At 47.6% G+C, this 22,736-nt stretch overlaps 1 protein-coding gene across 4 annotated transcripts in view; it reads left to right on the top strand.

The window, feature by feature from the left end:
- The window catches only part of rsph10b (radial spoke head 10 homolog B), a 116,029-nt gene that overhangs the window by 21,629 nt on the left and 71,664 nt on the right, over window positions 1–22,736 (top strand). For all 4 annotated transcript variants that reach the window (XM_038820180.1, XM_038820179.1, XM_038820178.1 and 1 more), the window contains exons 5-7: window positions 4,524–4,609; window positions 6,590–6,710; window positions 16,329–16,505. In XM_038820180.1, the coding sequence (XP_038676108.1) occupies window positions 4,524–4,609; window positions 6,590–6,710; window positions 16,329–16,505 (384 nt within the window). The remainder of the gene's footprint in view (window positions 1–4,523; window positions 4,610–6,589; window positions 6,711–16,328; window positions 16,506–22,736) is intronic.

Here is a 22,736-nt window from a genome sequence, read left to right as displayed (position 1 = left end):
ATGATAATAGTAGTAGTACTGATGGGATGGCAGAATTGAAGCAGCTGTGCCCCCCTTGACAATAGCCTTCACTCCCAAGGCTGCATTACTGTCTTCCACTATGTAGCTTTTCCAAATTTGATGTGAGCCTATTGAGTTGTGCCAATCCATTTTCAGAGTTACATTAGAAACCTGGCCTGCCCTTGCTTCCTGGGCAATGGGCTCTGAGTCCTGTGTAATTGACCTGGACCCTGTCCACTTTAATGGCACCAACAAGTAAGTATGTATTCCAAGAAGGAACTTAATCATACCCTTCCCAGAACTGATCTTACTTTCGATTTTGGAAGACACCATTTTATCTGATGGTCCAACACCTTTTATTACAGGGCAGAGTTCAACCCTCCCATCTTCACACTCCCGGTGCCTCTGATTTACCTAGAGCCTCACAATTCCCAGGTAGAGTTGTTTAAAAATACAGTTTTATTCAGAAAAAATATTCTATTATCACATACAGAATAGTCTCGCAAATTTATACCACTTTTATTAAAATATTCCCCACCTAACTTTGATTAACCCAGAACCCTCCCCTCACCACCCGCCCTCACCCCCCAACCTACACACGTCCCTTTATTTGCTGACGGCAACCAGCTCCTTAAAGAAGGTAATGAATGGCATCCAACCTTTAGTAGAGCCCCTCCTCCGATGCCATAATAGCGCACTTAGTTTTTTCCAAATGCTGGAGTTCCACAAATCCCCCAACCATGCCAATGCCTTCGGTGGTGCCGGTGCCCTCCATCCAAGCAAGACTCGCCTCCAAGCTATTATAGAGACGAAAGCCAAGACATCAGCCTTCCTCCCGTCCTCTAGCCCCGGCAAGTCCAGTACTCCAAAGATCACCACTATTGGGCATGGCTCCACTCTAATTCCCAAAATCTCGGACATTATTTCACAAAAGGAAACCCAGAACTTAACCAACTTAGGGCAAGACCAAAACAAGTGCGAGTGGTTCACCGGTCCCTTTGAACAACCGGGAAGAATCCCCTCATATGAGCTCTGGTTAAGTGTGCCATATGCACCACTATAAACTGTACTAAAGTTTACCTCACACACAAGAAGGTGTAGTTAACCCTATGCGGAGTCTCGTTCTACACACCTCATCCTCCAAAACCAAAGCTGACTCTTCCTCCATTTCCCCTTTGCTTCCTCCGGTGAAGCCTTCTCCATCGCCACCATCTGCCCATATATGTCTGATATCTTCCCTTACCCTATCTCGTCAAGAGCCAACACCTTATCCATAAGTGAAGGCGCTTGAAACCCAGGAAATGAAGTGAGCTCCTTTCAAAAATGTTTTGCACCTGAAAATACCTAAACACATTCCCTCTCGGGAGTTGAAACTTATCCACTAACTCCTCCACCACAGCAAACCTACCCTCCACGAACAAATCCTAAACCTCTCAAACCTCCTCCCTCTTCCATATCTTGTACATTGAGTCCAACATTGAGTCCATCCCAGCCGGTAGAAACCTATAGATCCCACAGATCGATGCCAGTAAAGACATAGACCCTAATTTAAAGTGCTGTCTGAATTGATTCCATATTCTTAGAGAGGCTGTTACCACTGTGCTTGAAGCGAACCCAGCCAAAGAGAACGACAAATTGTGTTTAGGAGCAGTAACCCTCAAGTTTGAACCAATACAAGAAGCCTCTTCCATCTGTCCCCATACCGACTCTAAGATCCATAAACCACCCCCGCACTTTCTTAGCGTTTGCCGCACAGTAACAATACAACAAATTAGGTAGTGCCAACCTCCCTGACTGACTATCATAGTTTTCATAGAATTTACAGTGCAGAAGGAGGCCATTCGGCTCATCGAGTCTGCACCGGCCCTTGGAAAGAGCACCCCACTTAAACCCACAATTCTACCCTATCCCAGTAACCCCACCTAACCTTTTTGGACACTAACGACAATTAAGTATGGGCAATCCACCTAACCTGCACATCTTAGGACTGCCCGAACGTCCTGATAGTCTGACAGGATAGCATTCTTGAGTGTCTTTCGCCCACCTCAGGATTTTTTCCTCATCCAAATACCTGTGGAGCCGGACTATGATCGCAGCTCACCAGGTCTGGGCTTCCGTCGCAATGACTGTTGTCCCAGTCTATTTCAGGAAGGATCGTGAATACCCACTTCCCCACCAGCTTCCCTAACATAATCTGTGGCGCTTGCATCCTCTATGCCCTCCAGCAGCCCGACGATTCTCAAATTTTGTTGTTTGGAGTGATTCTCCAGGTTGTCAGCCTTCAATATCTTCTGTCCCTCCGCCAACATTGCCACGTCTGTCTCCAAGGAAGCAATCCGATCAATGTAATCCATGACCGTCTCCTGTACCTTCTGAATCGTCAAACCCTGCACTTCAAGTCATTATTCCACCCTGTCCAAAATGTTGCATGAATGGGTGCCACTGCCACCTCAATCACCTTCACCAGGTCATCAGAAACCACTTGTCTGTTTCTTGAACTCCTCCGTTAGGAATTCCACCTGCCTCTCAGTTGTCCTCTGAGAGGGCTGAGATGACACTGGAGCCTCCACTAGTTTCGCCCCTCCTGTGTCACGAGTGCCTTCCAAGTCAAATGAGGACGCCTTATTTACTTGTTCCTCATATTATAACCTCCAATCAAACGCCAGAGGAGGAACCAAAACTCTCAAACTACATCACTTTTCTTCCTAAACAGCACCTGTTAAACAGGCAAAAAAGGCCAAAAGCTGAATCACCAAGCAGGAGCCACCTTATGTGCAACCGTTAACCTCATGGCCACCACCAGATGTCCAATGTGCAGGTAGTGTTGCCAAGATGTCACCTGTTGTTCTCCAGCCTCTCCCACTAATACTGATCCTGTCATTGTGATGGTGGACATTTACACACTCTGCCTTAGCCCAGGACGGCAGTTGTAAGATATCCTACCTACCAAGCTGCACATTTTTCCTTTGAAGCGGGCAACCCTTACCCCTCCCTGCAGCTGGGTAAACCATGCTTTCAATGATTTCTCCTGCTGCCTGACCACTGATGTTCAACCCTGTTTCCTTTCTCTGAGTTCAGACTGAGGTCCATCTAGCTCCTGGACTGCCTATTATCCATGACCTTTCCATTTCACAACAGGAATGTCTGCCTCTGACTTCTATCAGTCCCTGAACTTAAATAGGAGTCTTGACATAGTTTCCATTTCCAAAGAAGACTATGGACAACAGTAACCTTCACAAAGCACGGCAGCCTGACCTGTTTAGTGTTTGTGCCAGCCATCCCTAATGTGCCACACTAATAGGTGCCTACCCCATAATCTAGTCTGTCTGCATCCACTTCCAGTAATACATATGTTAGATCTTAGACCCCCTTTTTTTGTTGCATGTCATGCTGTCTTATTGGGGTCCAGCTTTCCTTCCTCAGTCTTCCCTCTGGCTGCCATAGTTCATCTCATCTACCTCCTTGCCTCTCTGCCTACCATCTTGAGCCCTTGTCCTGCCCGCATTTCCCTTCCCATTGCACAGCTCTCCTTCCACATTGCCCCCTTGTATTTGCCCTTTCCCCACCCCACTCCTTGCACAGCCCTCCTTCTACATTGCCCCCCCCCCCCCCCCCCCGTCTTTGTTTGACCACCCCCACCCCTGCTTTTGCCTCGCAACCCACCCCCGATTGAACTTTGGGCCTCTGCTGCAGTGGCTACATGGGTCCGCAGCATAGTGCTGTCCAGATAGACACCGATGTGTGACACAGTGGGGAAAGAGACTCCTGCACTCCCGTAGCCTAAGCACAGTACTGACCCGAGATGGTGATACAGGAGGGTCTATGGGTTAGCAGCTTGGTACTGTCCATGAAGACCAGCGTGGCATGGAGATTGAGGGCAGATACCAGTGTGTCCTGGCAGGCTGGTGTACAGCGCATCAGGGGCACCAAAGCACTGTGGCAGGTAGGCTTGCATGTGGCATTCACCTCGAAGTCTGTGGTGAACTGAGGACCATCTTGTGCACGCGGCCCTTTTGCAATTGACTTTGATGCCAATGTGATTTCCCGCTGGCGTGATACAAGATTGGAAGGCTGATGGGATTCCGATGGGCAGCTATTTTAATGAGCATGCCTGAGATGCAAATCAATGCAAATCCATACCACCTACTATTGGGAAGGCTGACACATAGTTGGAAGATTTGCAAAGTTATTTTATGCTGCTGGGTTTCTGGCTTTTTGGCTCTCAGCAGATTTTCTACACCAGCCACCATGCTTGTTGGAAGAATTCTGCCCAAAGAGCTTTTATACACTTTATGTTTGACAGAGGCAGAGACAGGCCAAAGACAGAAACCTAACCAAGCTACATCATGATGTTTTGCCTAATTATTTACTTTGAAATGAGGGCCTTACTTAATTATATTAGAGAACTATTGGGTGTTCTTCAGTTAAGAGTATAATTAAGTAGAAGAGAACACAATGTCAGGTTTTGTTGCATTTGTGATTTACATTTTACATTTGCATATTGTTGCAATCTTGCTTTCTAGGGCACCATATACTACAACAAAGAAGGGACTTCATGGTATCAAGGCGACTGGGTGAACAATGTCAGGGAAGGCTGGGCTATGAGGCGGCAAGTACATTTCCAAGGATATTTATTTTGGCTGGCAATTCGGTTATTTCCTGTGTAAAAAAAAACATACATTACGCAGTAATTTGAAATAGACACTGCAAATAACACAGCAGAGTAATAACTTAATATTTAACTTGAATTAATTATTGATAATCTCAATTTAGTGACTGAATTAAAAGAAGTAAACAATCTTCAATTCCAAAGGATCTAAATGTGTGCATTAAAAAAAATACATTGAAGAGGGCAATTTGGGCATTCTTGGATATTAGATACTGCACTGCAACCAGTTTTAAATTTGTCTTTGCGGGCCAGCTACCAGGCATAGAAACAGCAGGCACTAGACCTCAAAGTATATTCTACAATGTGTAGCAGTGTACCATTTGTTGTGGCTCCAGTATGTCTGCCAATAGGCAAGGAGGGCTGATGAATAGTAGCCATGCCTCAAGAGGAGCAGTTAAACAGCAGGGAGGAATGTGATTAATAGCTACACCCCAGAAATCAGACCACCGATATCACTAATTGCAATATATCATACATGCCTTTGTAATAATTGGATAGTTTAATTAAGCATGCAGACTTTTAATGTGATTGGTCAATTATTCTCATATACTATGCATGATGTAACCTTAATCAATAGTCATGATTGAACATAGATAACTAGTAACAAATGATTGGTGTATGCTAATTTCTTGTAATTGAATTTCAAAGTACAACTGTCTGAAATATCCTTGAATCTGCGCTCTCTGGCGTCCCAATTTGGAATGTCAATAGCCCTAGCTGGAGCTTGTAATAAAGGATTAGTTTATAACTCCAAGAGTCTTCATCTGGTTTCTCATCAGCATGAGGGTGAAGTACACTATAGTCGAATAGCTGTACAATTTTTCCCCGCTACAGACATTACGAAGGTTTATACTGTCTATAACATTAATATGTAAAATTTTGAAGAATTAAAATCTTTTTTTTTGTGACTCTTTGTAACCTATCCTCACACTTAAAGAATAGGTCTGGATGATGTTTCTGCCTGGTTTCGAACTGAGGATCTTTTGATTGTGAAATGATGATAACCACTACACTAGCGAACAGAGCATTCACTCTGATGAGCGATAGTGAGAATGACGTTAATTACGAGTGAAAATGAATGAGAATGCCAGGGGATGTTTTAGGATGTTAAAGATGCTTAATAACTACAAGTTATTCTTATTATGAACTGGGTAGAAATGGTGAAGAGATGAAAGAAGCGTACACCAACTCCACTGAATCAACTAATTTTACCTCCTGTTGAATTAATTGAAAATTATTACATGGAGATTTCTGGATTCAAGAAGCCGATTTAATGCTTTTGTTTTAAGTGCAGCTTGCAAGTTGTTCTTGTATCCAATTAATTCTAGTGCTGGGAATGTCTGAGTCATAGTGCATCCTATTCTGTTGCATCATTCATATATTTAATGTATTTCTGTTACCAGAAAATATTTTTGCATGAAATTATCAAATATTATCAGCTCAAGCTTCCATCAGCCTTACTGCAGCAAATTCAACCTTCTCTCTTACCCCACCCCTCCTCCTGTCAAGCCCAAGTTTTCTACTTTTTCATACACATGCAGATATTACTCCAAGTGCCATTATTGATGTGTGAATTTGGAATGAGAGATATTTGACTCTGGAAAATGTCACAACTGAGCCTAACGTTATCCTATCTTGATATCCGTTTGAATATGTTTCAACAATTGATTAACTCCCGTCCACCCACCCCTCTTTGTACAGTGCCAGGGAGGATACTATAATGCTCCCAACACAGTCAAATTGAATCAGCAGAGAACAAGTTGGGGTGGAAGGTTGTTGCTAGGCAATACTATTTTATTTGGGTAAATAGTAGTAGACAGTTTATTTCCCTACATGTTTGGGATGTAACTGAACATTTTATAAAAGGCAGTGTCCAAATATTTTGTATTACAATGCGTTGGTAATTTGATTATTCTGTAGGTATAAAAGCGGAAATATATATGAAGGGGAATGGAAAAACTTTCAACGTCATGGGGAGGGCACCATGAGTTGGATTTCTACTAATGAAGAATACTCAGGCCAGTGGGAAAATGGCATTCAGGTAGGATACCAGACCTGTTAAACTTTCTTTTGGAGATGATTAACTTTGTCAACATAATAAATATACTATAGTTTCCATAATCATGGGTGAGATTTTAACTCACTCAAAACTCACTTGCAATAGAATAAAACTTGGGCCCATGGTTTCACAAGTTCCAACTTTGTATAAAAATAGAGTCAACTTCTGAAATTGTAGCATGCAAGTTCAGGAAGCGGTGAGCAACTAATGTACACAGCACTGATGATAACCCAGGAGAGTTAGGTGTAGGTGGGTTGGGAGCAGCTCACCTGCATGGCACCGGAGCCATTATACTTTCCAGGCCATCATTTAAATTTATCTGAACTGTCTCCCATCCTGAAGTCACCGAGCAAGAGTGGTGTTTGAATCAGCAGCTGGACACTGCCAGGTTCCCAAGGGAAACGACCCTGGTGGAATCTTTGTAATTCTTGTAGTGGTAGAAAAGAGATATGAGGTTATGGGGCTTTAGGACTGTCAGAGCTAATAGTTGATCAAAATCCACTCTGTATCTGATTAAAAGATGCTGTATCTGCTGCAAATATTATGTGGGAGTTAAGTTATTTAAGAATATGGATAAGATTCAGAGAGCTACACTACATAAACTTACTCCCGAGTCAGATACAACACAGACAGACAGAGTACATTTCCCTGTATATTGTTCCATTAAACACTGCTGGGGCAGGTGCAGCACAAGTTAGATACAGAGTAAAGCTCCCTCTACACTACCCCATTAAACACCCCAAATTTAGACACAACACATACTAGGCCTATAATTTAACATCTTCTGCCTCCCTCCCTTCTTAAACAGAGGTATTACATTAGCCACTTTCCAGTCTTCTGGGACCCTTCCTGCCTCCAGTGATTCCTGAAAGATCACCAAAAATGCCTCCACAATCTCCTCAGTTATCTCTTTTAGAACCCTGGGGTGTAGTCCATCTGGTCCAGGCGATTTATCCACCTTCAGACCTTTCAGTTTCCCCAGAATCTTCTCCTTGGTGATGGCCACTGCACTCACATCTGCCCCCTGATTCTCCTGGAGCTCTAGCATCCCACTGGTACCTTTCACCGTGAAGACTGATGCAAAGTAACTATTCAGTTCCTCTGCCACTTCTCTGTTTCCATTATTACTTCTCCAGCTTCATTTTCTGGTGGTCCAATGTAAAAATTTTTAATAAAAACAAATAAAAAAAAAATAAAAGAAGATAGGAAGTTTTTTTCAATATATAAAAGGTTATCTATTTTTGCCTCTCTCTTACCTTTTATATATTGAAAAAAACTCTTCCTATCTTCTTTTATTTTTTATTTTTTAATATTTGTTTTTATTCAAAATTTTTACAAAATTTTACAAACCACTACAGAAAGAAAACAACAAAAAAAACATAATAGTAATAATAAAGAAAAACAAATTAACAACTTAACAAAGCAAGGTGGGGTATCTGCCCTTTACAAGTAAAATCAATCCATGGCCCATACCGCACTGCCTCCCTCCGGTTTGCTGCTGCTGCTGACCTCCACTTAACGTTCTGCGAGAAAGTCAAGGAACGGTTGCCACTGCCTAGAGAACCCCTGCATGGACCCTCTTAAGGCAAACTTTATCCTTTCCAAACTTAGAAACCCAGCCATGCCACTGACCCAAGTCTCCACACTTGGGGGTTTCACATCCCTCCATATTAACAAAAGCCGTCTCAGGGCTACTAAGGAGGCAGCTTTCGACTCCTGCACTCCCAGATCTTCTGACACCCTAAATATAGCTATCCCCCAGCTTGGCTTTACCCGAGTGTCCAAGACCTTGGACATAGCCTTTGCAAATCCTCTCCAAAATTCTGTAAATGCAAGGCATGCCCAAAACATATGGACATGGTTTGCTGGGCTCCCTGAACACCTCACACACCTGTCCTCCACCCCAAAGAACTTGCTCATTCTCGCCCCTGTCATATGCGCCCGGTGCACCACCTTAAACTGAACCAGGCTAAGCCTGGCACAAGATGAGCAGGAATTGACCCTGCCCAGGGCGTCTGCCTACAGGCCCTCATCCAGCTCCTCCCCCAGCTCCTCCTCCCACTTGCCCTTCAGCTCTTCCACCGAGGCCTTCTCCGCCTCCTGCAGCTCCCGGTATATGTCTAATACCTTTCCGTCCCCTACCCACATGCCCGAGACCACCCTGTCCTGTATCCTCCGGGACGGAAGCAGCGGAAATTCCCCCACCTGCTTCCTCACGAAAGCCCGGACCTGCAGGTACCTAAAGGTATTCCCTGGGGGCAACCCAAATTTCTCTTCCAGCGCCCTCAGGCTAGCAAAAGTCCCGTCAATAAACAAGTCCCCCATCCTTTTAATACCCGCTCTGTGCCAGCTTAGGAACCCACCGTCTATTCTACCTGGAACGAACCTGTGATTGTTCCGTATCGGGGTCCAAACTGAGGCCCCTACCTCCCCCCTGTATCGTCTCCACTGACCCCAGATCCTCCATCACCATCGGGCTCGTGGTCTACCGTGTCGGCGGGAGTGGCAGCGGTGCCGTTATCAATGCCCCCAGGCTAGTATCCCTGCTTATCCCTATTAAGCTCGCTTTTCCCAACATTCAACTTATACCCCGCAAAGTCCCCAAAATCTTTAAGGATCTGCATGACCTACCCCATCCCCTCCACCGGGTCCGAAATGTACAGGAGCAGGTCATCCGCATACAGTGAAACCTCATGCCCCCCCCCCCCCCCCCCCCCCCCCCCCCCCCCGCGCGAACCAGCCCCCTCCAGTTTCTAGACTCCCTCAGCGCCATGGCCAGCGGCTCAATTGCCAGGGCAAATAGCAGGAGGGACAGGGGGCACCCCTGCCTCGTTCCTCGATGTAGCCTAAAGTATTCCGACCCCAGCCGGTTCGTCGACACACTCGCTACAGGGGCCTGAAAACAGCAATTTAACCCACCCTATAAATTCCTCGCCAAATCCAAATCTGCCGAACACTTCCCACAGGTACTCCCACTCCACCCGATTGAAGGCTATTTCTGCGTCAATTGCCGCCACCACTTCTGCATCCCCTCCTTCCGAGGGCATCATAATCACATTCAGGCGCCTCCGCACATTCGTGTTTAGCTGCCTGCCCTTCACAAACCCCGTCTGATCCTCATTGATCACTCCCGGGACACAGTCCTCAATTCTGGTGGCCAGGATCTTGGCCAACAGTTTGGATTCTACATTAAGGAGCGATATCGTCCTGTAGGAGCCACATTGCAACGCGTCCTTATCTTGCTTAAGGATGAGCGAGATCAGAGCGTGCGACATTGTCGGGGGAAGGATTCCCTTCTCCTTAGCCTCATTGAAGGTTCTCAACAATAACGGACCCAACAGCTCTGAGAATTTCCTGTAAAATTCTACGGGATATCCGTCCGGTCCCGGAGTTTGCCCAACTGCATACCCTCTGTAGCCACCTGGGTTGGCCACTTCCCGACTTATAATAGGAGTTTCGCAATGAACACAGAGAAAATTGGACAGTATGAGAAAACAAGCAGTTTGCAGAGCTCTTCTGTATATTCGAGTTGCAGAAAGCAGACAGCATTGAAACCAGCAATCTGAATATTAATGAGCGATTCCCAGGCACAATAGCAACAGTTAGGATAATCGAGGTAAAGCCAGACTCCTCGGCGCCAGCAGGAGTCCAAGACAAAAGAAGCTAACGAGCACCCAAGGACCGCCCAGCGATCAGGAAACAGCCCCAGTATTGGGGAATTCAAACCGATCGATTGGTACGTGATCCAATCGATTGGGGTCAGGCACGGGGTCCGCCCAAAAGGGCGCGAAGCCCCTGGGGCTTATGAAAGACAGGTCCCAAGTTCAATTCGGTCTCTTGGCAGTTTCTCTCGATAGACCTCTTGGCAGGGACTCCCAGCAGCTCGAAACAGCCCTTGACAGAGACCTGCCTAGCAGCTGCACCAACAAGTAAGTGTCCAGTCAACGCATGCTACGAGATAGGCGCTCCTAAACCTTAGTCCATACCAGCTGGAAGCTTGCAGTCTCAGGACCGAACAAGAGGCCATTGTTCTCTGACCCAGTGGGTATCTTTTCCAGAAGATAAGTATTGGCCTTTAGTGGTAGAAGTAGTCTAGTTCTGTAGTATTTATGCATGAGTAGCGATTGACTGTGTATATAATAAATGTGTTTTGATTTGAACCTTACTAACTGGTGTATTGAGTTATTGATCAGCACTTGAACTTGAACCTCGTGGTGGTATCATAAAGATACCTGGCGACTCTAGCGCAATAAAACAGAGCCAATTGAGCGTAAAGCACACTCACCAAAACGAGCAACACCTCCAAACCCTTAACCAATTCCTCCATCTCAATCGGGGCCCCCAATCCCTCTACCCACCCCTCCTCCACCTTAGGGAACCTCAGTTGTCCAAGAATCGCTTCATGTCCCCCCCCTCTGACTCATATAGTTTACCATAAAAGTCCTTGAAGACCTCATTGATCCTTGCCGAACTCAGCACCGTGTTACCCCCCTGTCCCTAATTCGCTCAATTTCCCTGGCCGCCTATCTCTTCCGTAGTTGGTGCGCCAGCATCCTGCTTGCCTTTTCCCCATACTCGTACACCGCTCCTGAAATGAAAAATGAAATGAAAATCGCTTATTGTCACGAGTAGGCTTCAATGAAATTACTGTGAAAAGCCCCTAGTCGCCACATTCTGGCGCCTGTTCAGGGAGTCTGGTACGGGAATTGAACTGTGATTTTGGCCTGCCTTGGTCTGCGATTTAGCCCAGTGTGCTAAACCAGCCCCTACTGTACCTTCCTCCACTGAGCCTCTGCCTTCCCTGTGTTAAGCAAGTCAAACTCCGCCTGCAGACTCCGGCGCTCTTCTAACATCCCCTCCTTGGGGAAATCCGCATACCACCTGTCCACCCTAAGTATCTCCCCCACCAACTTCTCCCTCTCCATCCTATCCCTCTTCTCCCTGTGGGCCCTGACTGAAATTAGCTTCCCCCTGATAACTGCCTTCAGTGCCTCCCAGACCACACTCACTGAAACCTCCCCAGTATCGTTGGTCACCACAAAACTTTGGATACTCCTCCGAATCCGCCCACAGACCTCCTCATCCACCAACAGTCCTACATCCAGTCTCCACAGAGGGCGTTGGCCTCTCTCCTCCCCCAGCCCCAACTCCAGCCAGTGTGGGGCATGGTCCGAAATTGCAATGGCTGAGTACTCTACCCCCTCCATTCTCGGGATTAGCGCCCTACTCACCACGAAAAAGTCAATCCGCGAGTACGCCTTGTGAACATGGGAGAAGAAAGAAACCTCCTTCGTCCTTGGCCTAGCGAAACTCCATGGGTCCACTCACCCCATTTGGTCCATGAACCCCCTCAGGACCTTGGCCGCAGCCGGCCTCTTACCAGATCTAGACCTAGATCGATCCAGTGCCGGGTCCAGGACCGTGTTGAAGTGCCCCCCCCCCCCCCCCCCCCATTACCAGACTGCTTGACTCCAAATCCGGAATCCTACTCAACATCCACTTCATGAACCCTGCATCGTCCCAGTTCGGAGCATACACATTCACTAACACCACTCAGGCCCCCTGCAGTTTGCCACTCACCATAATATATCTACCCCCTTTAACCGCCACAATATCCCCCGCCTCAAATGCCACCCGCTTGCTCACCAAGATTGCAACCCCCCTGGTCTTCGCATCCAGCCCTGAGTGGAAGACCTGCCCCCCCACCCCTTCCTCAGCCTGGTTTGATCCGCGACCTTCAGATGCGTTTCTTGTAGCATGGCTATGTCTGCCTTTAACCCCCTTAAGTGCGAAAACACACGGGCCCTCTTGACTGGCCCCTTCAGGCCCTTCACGTTCCACGTGAATAGCCTGGTCGGGGGGTTAATTACCCACCTCCCCCTGCCGACTAGCCATCTCCTTTTTTCGGCCGGCCACGTGCCCGCGCCTCCCGCACGCTCCAGCCCCCCAGCCGGAGGCTCCCCGTCCCAACTCTCCCCTTTACTCACAAAATTGATTCCCCTCCAGTCAGCAAAACAGCATCCCAGCCCCCCCCCTCAACCCCCCCACCCTAGTCAAGCGTTCGCTTAACCCCTCTTCCCCCCCCCCCCCCCCCATTGCACTCCCGCAAGTCAGCTGACTCATGCTGACCCTGGCCGCTCCCGCCTCTACCTCCAATGCCCCTGTTGGCTCCCTCTACGGGTCTCCAACCTCTCCCCCCCTCAACTAAGTGAGGTAAAGAGAGTCCTCCCCCAACATCCCGTGTGCACAGAGGAAAATAAAACACAACTCTCTCAAACAAACAAATTTCGGGTGCTACCCCCAACGTTGAGCGAATAAACTGCTCTCACTGTCTGGCCCGAACCCATCACCTGTGACGCAGCTCTTCCCAACTGTGACCCAACCCAGAACCCCGAGGGCCCAGGGCAGAGGGAGGCAATAAAAACAAAAGAGAACACGGGGAGAAAACCCAACATAGTACCGCTCCCCCCCCCCCCCCCCCCCCCCCCCCCACCAGCCCCCACCAGCTTGCCCCAACAACATACTGCAGCCCATTAGTTTGAGTCCAGCTTCTCGTTCTTTATAAAAGTCCACGCCTCATCCGACGTATCGAAATAGTGGTGCCGGTCCTGATATGTAACCTACAGCCTCGCCGGTTGTAACAGCCCGAACTTCACCCCTTTGCTGTGGAGGACCGCTTTGGCCCAGTTGAATCCCGCACGCCTCTTGGCCAGCTCTACACCCCAGTCCTGGTAAATACGGATCCCACAGTTCTCCCACCTGCTACTTCGCTCCTTCTTCGCCCATCGCAGGACACGCGCCTTATCGGTGAAGCGGTGGAATCTTACCACCATAGCTCTCGGTGGCTCGTTCGCTCTAGACCTCCTTGCCAGGACTCTGTGCACCCCATCCAGCTCCAGGGGCCGCGGGAAAGCCCCCGCGCCCATCAGCGTTCCCAGCATCGTGGTCACATACGCACCATCATCCGACCACTCCACGCCTTCAGGGAGACCCAGAATCCGCAGGTTCTGCCTCCTTGACCTGTTTTCAAGGTCTTCCAGCCTCTCCTGCCATCTTTTATGCAGAGCCTCGTGCGCCTCCACTCCAACCGCCAGGCCCAACATCTCATCCTCGTTATCAGAGGCCTTCTGCTGCACCTCCTTGATCGCCGTCCCCTGCATATTCTGGGTCTCCACCAACCTTTCAATAGAAGCCTTCATAGGGACCAACATCTCCGCCTTTAACTCGGCAAAGCAGCTTCTGAGAAACTCCTGCTGCTCCCATGATCACTGGGCCCACGCTGCTTGATTTCCGCCGGCCGCCATCTTGTTTTTTCACGCCCGTTCTCCTCTCTTCTCCAAAGCCGCTTTTTGATCGCCCCACTCCTGGTCTACTCCATACAGCGCTGGGGGACCCTCAATGTTTCCTTCCCACATCGGGAATCGTCGTCCAAATGCCGCTGGAGCTCCGTAAAAGGGCCCAAAAGTCCGTTATTGGTGGGAGCTGCCGACCGTGCGACCTACCTAGGCATAGCCACAACCGGAAGTTCCCTATCTTCTTTTATATTACTGATGCGACCATCAATTCACTCTGAGACACGAGTTGGAGTAAACTGTGGCTTTAATCGGCTTACAACTGAGCCTGCCTGCGACTGCACGATACTGAGGGCTGTCTCACAAGACTGCAGCACTTATACTCCCTAAAGGGGGCGGAGCCCTGTACATGCTCCTCATCTCCCCCTGTGGGCAGAGCCGCAGAGTGGCTCACAGAAGGGGCCCACAGGGACAACAGTAAGGTACAGTGTGAATTACCAGTTACACATTCATCACAATTACTAGCTAGCTTACACTTATATTTCATCTTCACCCTTATTGTTTTTTTAGTAGTTGTCCTCTGCTCGTTGTTAAAGACTTCCCAATCCCTGGCTTCCCACTAATTCTCCCTCTATGACTGGTGCCAATGTCCCATGAATTCAAACCCATTCCTCCCACACCAATCTCTGTGCCATGCATTTATCTCCTTAATCTATTGACCCTGTGCCAATTACCTCGTGGCTCAGGTAGTGACGCGGAGATTATTACTTTTTGGTTCTGCTTTTTAATTTAACTCCTAGCTGTTCATACTCCCTTAGCAGAACATCTTTCCTTGTTCTACCTACGTCGTTGGTACTTACGTGGACCATGACAACTGGATCTTTACCCTCCTACTCCAAGTTTGTCTGCAGCTCAGATGAGATATCCTGAACCCGAGCACCAGGCAAGCAACACAACCTTCGGGAGTCTCGATCCTGGCCACGGAGAAGAGTTTCAATGCCCCTAACTATACTATCCCCAATTATGACTACATTTCTTTGCTCTCCCCCCACTTGAACGGATTCCGGTACTACAGTGCTGTGATCAGTTTGCTCATCCTTCCTGCATACAGGGAGCAAGAATCCCGAACCTGTTGGAAAAGTTCAGGGACTGAGGCGCTTGCAACCCTACCTCCTGGATCCCTCTACCTGCCTCGCTCGCAGAAGCATCACCCTCCTGTCCCTGACCACTGGTCAACTTCAAGGTATTTAATCTAAGGGGTGTGACTGCCTCCTGGAACACAGTGTCCAGGTATCTCTCCCCGTCCCTGATGTGTCACAGCGTCTGAATCTTAGCATCCAGCTTAGCAATTCTGAGCCAAAGTTCCTCAAGCAACCAACACTTACTACAGACGTGCTCACTGGGAACCACAGTGGGGTCCACCAGCTCCCACATCATGCATGAAAAATACATCACCTGACCCTCCATCTCTATTTTATTTCATTTGCTTTTAATTTTTTAAAAATTGTTTTATTTAAACTTTTTTTATATTTCTCCTTATTACCTCAGTCGCAATTCAATTTCTAACCAGTAATTTAAATGGATATTCAAATTTAGCAGAGCTCCCTATTAGCCAATCTAATCACAGGAGGGATGTCGCTTATAAGTTTTGTTTTTCAGTCGGAACTCGATGAGAGTTTCAGAGATTATATAAAATACTGAGGGGCAGAAATAAGGGAAATAGATAGTCAACATATTGTCCCAAATGTAGGAGAGTCTAAAACTAAAGGCCATCGGTTTAAGGTGAGAGAGGAGAGATACAAAAGGGTCCAGAGGGGCAATTCTTTCACACAGACGGTCATGAGTGTCTGGAACCAGAGCTGCCATAGGCAGTAGTAGAGGCGGGTACAATTTTGCCATTTAAAAAGCATTTAAACAATTATATGGGAAAGCTGGGTATAGAGGGAAATGGGCCAAATGCGAGCAAATGGGACTAGCTTAGAGGTAATAACTTGGCGGCATGGACAAGTTGGGCCGAAGGGCCTGTTTTCACGCTGTAAACCTCTGACTCTATGATTGCTATTCTCAGTGTGAGGGTGTGTACATGTGGTGGTGCACACAATTATTGGGCATGCGTTGTCAGAAGCAACAGGCATACATTGCTTGGAACTGGCAGTAATAAATAGCCAATAACAAATATTTACCATGCTGTCAGTAATTAACAGGTGTACTTTTTCAGTGATTAGACCTAATACATTGGAAAGCACACTTTAAATTCTCTTAACTGAGCTGATTTGAAGCTTTTCCAGTAAACTACTTTTTGTTTCAGCATGGATTTGGCACCCACACTTGGTTTCTGAAGCGTCTGCCAGGTAGTCAGTATCCACAGAGGAACCAATATATAGGGGAGTTTGTGATGGGAGTCCGGCAAGGGCAAGGCAAGTTCTTCTATGCTAATGGAGCCGTGTACTCTGGAGAATGGGTGGCTAATAAGAAGCATGGCTTGGTAAGTTTATTCCAATAATCCCTGGCTCTTTATCTGTAATCTCTCTCAATGCGTAATCATTAGCCTTTGGGATGCAGCAGCAAAATCCTCTGATAAAAGGTCACAGACCTTTTAACATCTAACATTGTTTCTCTCTCCACAGCCTGACTTGCTGAGTATTTCCAGATTTTATAGCACAGAGGGCAACATAGTAGCACAGTGGTTTGCACTGTTGCTTTACGGCGCCAGGGTCCCAAGTTCGATTCCTGGCTTGGGTCACTGTCTGTGTGCAGTCTGCAGGTTCTCCCCGTATCTGTGTGGGTTTCCTCCGGGTGCTCCGGTTTCTTCCCACAAGTCCCGAAAGACGTGCTGTTAGGTAATTTTGACTTTCTGAATTCTCCCTCTGTGTACCCGAACAGTAGCCGGAATGTGCCGACCAGTAACTTTCACAGTAACTTCATTGCAATGTTAATGTAAGCCTACTTGTGACAATAAAGATTATTATTATGTATGTACCGAGGTAAACATTGTTCACGATAAAAAGAGAAAATGATGGTAAAACTCAGGAGGTCTGGCTGCATCTGTGGAGAGAGAAACAAAGTTAATGGGCGCAATCTAATAGCTACGCTGCGCCGAAAAAGCAGCTCGCTGTGGTGCAGCATGGCCGATAAAATCCGGAAGGCCCACTCCCGGGATCTACCCGGCTTGCAACTCCTCACGAGGTCCAACGTGATTTTGTGAGATGTTGCGATGTAAATCCAGCCCATTGTGGGCAGCATCACTTTTTGGCAAATCTGCACCTTCGAGCACGACAGCTAATCTCACTTTAATGTGCAGATACTCGAATAGCTGAGGCCTTTCGATTCATACCATTCACCTCGGGGACCTGAGGCGAGTGCTGTTTAGCACTGGTCCCCACAAATGGAGACCAGATGGAATGACATTCATGGGGGTCTCCCTGGGGATCGGAGATACCCAGCTGCATGACCTTTGGGCAGGGTGGTGCCTCGCGCTGCAGATGCCACCTGGACATCTTTTCATAGAATTTACAGTGCAGAAGGAGGCCATTCGGCCCATCGAGTCTGCACCGGCTCTTGGAAAGAGCACCCTACCCAAGGTCAACACCTTCCCCTATCCCAATAACCCAGTAACCCCACCCAACACTAAGGGCAATTTTGGACACTAAGGGCAATTTATCATGGCCAATCCACCTAACCTGCATACCTTTGGACTGTGGGAGGAAACCGGAGCACCCTGTTGCACGTTTTACTATGGGCGTAAAACGCGTTTATTGGAGTGTATTAACACGCCTCCGAGTTCGACGTGTGCTTAACACTGCTAGGCTCTGTTCTATGTAATTATTTAAGCTCTGGAGTCGCCAGCTGCCGTATAGGCAACGTCACAAGTATTCCAAGGTCAAATTCAAAGTAATAAAGACGATACACCGATTAGTCAAGTTCAAACGATCAATATTTATTATACAGTTAATAATAAATACTCATGCACACACTAAGAGACTAAGCTACAACTAAACATAAGCAAACAGAATACTTATCTAACAGGAACAGGCAAGGTCAGAGAACGAGGCCTTCGTCCTGGTTTTGTCTGCAGCCTTCAGCAAGCGTTCTGGCACTTGGGAGTCTAGTGGGCTTGGATCGCGTAGCGAGCGTTGAACTTACGGTTTCGGCGGCTGGTGCTCAACGGCTGGAGTCAGGATACCAGGTGTCAGTCGGGGCCGGAGCACAGGTTTAACAGACCGGACAACACGAGGTCCCTATCTTTTATAGGGGTTCCGTTGTCCTTCCCTCTTCTCGGGCGGGCTCTACCTATTGGATCAATTTCTTATCGATACTGGATTAATTCCCCAATGCGAGGGGGTCTCCGTGATGGAGGGGGCGTTTCTTATGTCCTTTTGTTCGGAGGTTTCTGGTGCCTCGATGTCTGGGTCTTGATTGGAATGTGTCCATTCAGAACCAAATGTATCTATTGTGTGGGTGTTCAAGTCTGATGGCCTCATTAGCATGCAAAGCGTTTTGCCATTTGCACCTAGCTAAGGTCTCTTTACCTGAGCCCAAACTGGTTTCTGCTGCTGCAGAATGCAAACTGCTCTTTGCAGACTGCTGTTCTGGCTGAACTGTCTGTTTCTCAGCAGCCTTCCATTTTAGTTTGGCTCAGTGTCCATTTTGCGTGGCCAGCATGGCTACATTCCCTCCTTGTGATCCTCACAATCATACTATTGTGAAGGATCACCTATGTACTTTGCCTCCTTGTGTTCTGACCTCTTGCCAGTTCCTGTTCTACTCTGTTCTAAACTATGGGAAGAAGAGAAAAAAAAATTTAACTAACATTTCTACTTGGCCCTATGTCAAAGGGACATGCATTACTACAATTGGGAACCTCTACCTATCACTATTAACCTTAACCTTAACTTAAACATTTAATCACTCTAAACCTTAACCATTCACACCACAACATCACACTTCCCAACTCGGCAGTCGAGTATGGAACAATATAATACATGGCTGAATTTTATTTACAGAGTGTTGTAATCAGTGAGGGGTTGAGGGGTTTGGTGGAATCCGAAGATGGGGGATTGCACTCTATAGATGGGTGAGGTGCTGGAACGAGAGGCTCTCCTCTTCCATTTCCTCAACCTGAGGGTCTGCACTAGGATGGTGAGGATCGCAATCACCAACAGTGATTCGATTATGTAGGACATGGAGTACCACGTCATGAATTTAGTACACCAGGTCTGAACCTCGCTGATCAGAGCTGAGCACTGGGGGTTTGCTGTACTAGAAACATTTACGGTGGGGGTTGTGGGGGAAACGTGTCTTGTTTCCACACATATACATATGACATTAAATAGTAATAAGTGGGCTTCCATCATTTTGCTGTTCTTCTTCTTTCTCTTCCTTCTTCCTCCGGTATTGACAATCCTGGCTTCGACCTCTGTCTCGTCCTTTGAAACCTTTGGGATCAAGCACAGTATCTGTCAATACACAGTTTAAGACCTTTACTTGTTAGTGCATCTGTCTTTCAAAACCCAATTGACCCTTTAAAATGACTGGCTAAGTCACACCCTGTGACTCCCCTCATTTTTTTTTCAAAAGCGAATTTAAAGACCAGCATACACCTAACAATCCTTCCTTCTGCGAGCCGTCTCGCAGGCTTTGCTGATTTACCATCCGAATGTTCCCGGATGTAAATAGCATGTGGGATGGCGGCCGAAGGGCTACCTAACCTAAAATGAAAACAAATTTGGAAAGAAACATCCGAATGAGTTGCGTATGGGCCGCTACGGGTATGAGTTGGATGGGATCCCCGGGTAGGGCGTGCTGTGCCATACCCGAGCTTGGCTGACCAAGGGTTGGTTCTCAGACAGGGCGGGTCCTCAGTGCCGTTTGTCCACTGCCTGAGTAACCTGGAAAGAAACGGGTACGAATGTGTTTACCATGACTTGCAGCCTCTATTTCGCCGAATAGAGGGGCACCTAAAAAAACCAAGGGAGCCAAGATGCTCCAACTGAGGACATCACTGAAGTTCTCAGAGATATCTGCAGATAAACTATTTGGCGTGTGGCCTTACAACTTTGGAAAAGATCTCCAATCAAACCGAAGTTCTCAGAAGTATCTGCGGACAAGCTAACGTGTATGTGAGGTGGTCACAATCTTTTCAGCTGAAAAGAAGATGTCCATCCTCCAACTGAAACATTGTACAATCCGGAGACAAACAAACATAAAACGAAGACAAACATACGTGCAGGTTCCATCAGTGGTGGCGTGGGGCTGTGAAAAGCTGTTTAAATTTAAACACTGAACATTTAACAAACACATACAAACAAACATGCGACGAATATCGTACAGGTTCCATCAGAACAAAGGATACTGTAAATTACATTTGGCTGGGGGTGTAACTAGCATATGGAGCCAGTGCAGTGTGACCGAAGAAGAGGGGAAGGAGAGAAACAAAAATGAACTGGCATTGCTGAGGTATCCCTGCCATGAGAAGTGGTGGGTAAGCACTCATAGTTTGCATGGGGAAGCTGGGACCTTGTGGCTGCTGTGGGTGGGGTTCTCTTTCATATCTGGGGGCGGGTCTAGCTGGTGCTGGGTGTCTCCTGCAATCTCGGGAGAAGTGTCCTGGCTGCCTACAGTTGTAACATGACCCCTGAGGCACATAAGGCGGAGCAGGCACTCTGGTGCATTGTTCCCTTGTGTACTGTTCCCTGAGAGGGGGGGTCTGGGCTGTTGGTTTCATTGCTGCTTCGGGGGGCATTGGTGGGCTGATTCTGTTGCTGTTTCGGGGGGGCTTGACATTCTCGAGCGTAATGTCCTAACTGGCCACAGTTAAAACATTCCTTTGACTTGATCTGCTGTGGGCTGTTCCTTCCCTCATTTACACATGCGGGGTTTTGATATGTTCTAACTGGATTCATGTCTGCATCTGCCTGCTCTTCTTCGGGATTTATAAATGCTGTTTTATTGTGGACGGATTGCTGCCAAACGCGGGACAATCTTTTCAGGACCCATTTTTCGTTATGGGCCTCTTCTGAGGGGTCGTAATTATTGCAAGCGCTCTGTCCTGCTTCTGTTGCGTGTGAGATAATTGTGCGCGTCCACTTAACCATGTTTTCGCGGGTTAAATGCGCTCTATCTAGCTGTCCGAAAACTGCGCTGAAGTGAATCCACAGCCTTCCTGCGAATGCTGTGGGGTGTTCGGATCTCTTCTGCCTGCACTTATTCAAGCCTTCTACGGGGTCACCTCTATTGTACCCGATGGCATCTAAAATGGCAGTGTGCATCTCCTCTAGGCTGCCTCCTGCCACGTTTTGTGGGTCGGGGAGGGCTGCCACTACACTCTGGTCTAAGCTCAACACGGTGAGCTTAACCTGCTCTCTCTCATCCAGGCCGTACATGGTAGCCTGCTGCTTTACTTTAGCGAAAAACTGGTGGGGGTCTGCGGTGGGGAGGAACGGAGTGATCTTTTCACAAGCGTCCCTTAGCTGGGTTACTGTTAAAGGGGTGGTGTAAGTTATGTCTGGGGCGCCTTCTGATTCGGCTTTCCTCTGTGTGGTTACGGGATTCATGGGTGCGGTTATGATCTGAGCTGTGGGGGGTTGGGGTGCCTGTCGTTTCTGCTGAGCTGCGGGCGCACATGTTCCCTGAACATAACGCTGCGCTGTCTCGCTTAATTCCTGCCAATCTGGGGCGTTTTCCCCATCTAACTGAGCTCCAAAGGTGCTTTGGAAGCCATTCTGCACCGAAAGCAGAGATTGCAGTTCCGCAATCTGTTTCCTGCATTTCGCGTGGTCAACTGTGCTTTGTCTTTGTTCGGTCGTTGCAGCGTGGAGTGCTCTCAAAGCTGCTTTGAGATCGGAACATTGCCTCTGCAATGCCTCCACCTGCTTTTCCGATTCCTGTCTTATCAGAACGGCACGTTGCACGTCCTGATAGGCTTTCTCATACTGGGTCTGGGAACTGTTCAGATGAGCTAGACAAGACTGGTGAGCCCTCTTGGCATCATCCACCTCTCTATCCTTCTCTGCCAACTTCCCTTTAAGATCCAGGTTTTCTTTCTCGATGTCCCTGACATCGACCTTACTCATTCGGTTCCTTTCCTCTAAATCTGTCCGGAGCGTCCTGATGACCTCCTCTGCGCCTCGCAACTGTGCCAAGCAGGACACAATCGCCATCGGCTTGCGTGCTTTACCTAAACTCTTTTTGTGTATCTGAGAGAGGTTCTCCCACCAAGTATGACCTATACTTCCGGGACCTGTCTCCTCATTTGCACAAAACTCTTTCCAAAGGGGCCATCCCTTTCCCTGCAGATATTTGCGGAGTTCCAGCTCCCACGTGGGACACTGGCCTACTCTGCTACTGCTGCTGGTCGCTGCGACCACAAACTTTGCTGGATCCATCAGACGTTCCATTGCCTGCATGGCCATTTCCTCTGACTCTCTTTTTATAATTTGGAACAGGGGGTTGCTGGGGTGGTGTTTCGTAAAAAGGGTACGGCTTACGCTATTTTCCGATCACAAAACTACCGAAAGTTTGTCGCAACAAAAAGCTTTCAGTTTTACCTTACAGCCCTGTTAGTACGCATGCACTAAAACACACTTCCAAATTTCGCTTATTATTTTGAACACCTTGAATACTTGTGATCTCTTTCTTTCTCTGCAATTTGGAGTTCTAATTCAAATTTCAGGGTCCTGGACACTGTGGTGTTTCCACTTGCAACAGGGTCCCGGCG

Source organism: Scyliorhinus canicula, chromosome 15 (assembly GCF_902713615.1).
Source record: "Scyliorhinus canicula chromosome 15, sScyCan1.1, whole genome shotgun sequence".
NCBI classification, from domain to species: Eukaryota; Metazoa; Chordata; class Chondrichthyes; order Carcharhiniformes; family Scyliorhinidae; genus Scyliorhinus; species Scyliorhinus canicula.
The sequence above is the reverse complement of the archived record's forward strand: the minus strand, read 5'-3'. Positions and strand labels throughout refer to the sequence as shown.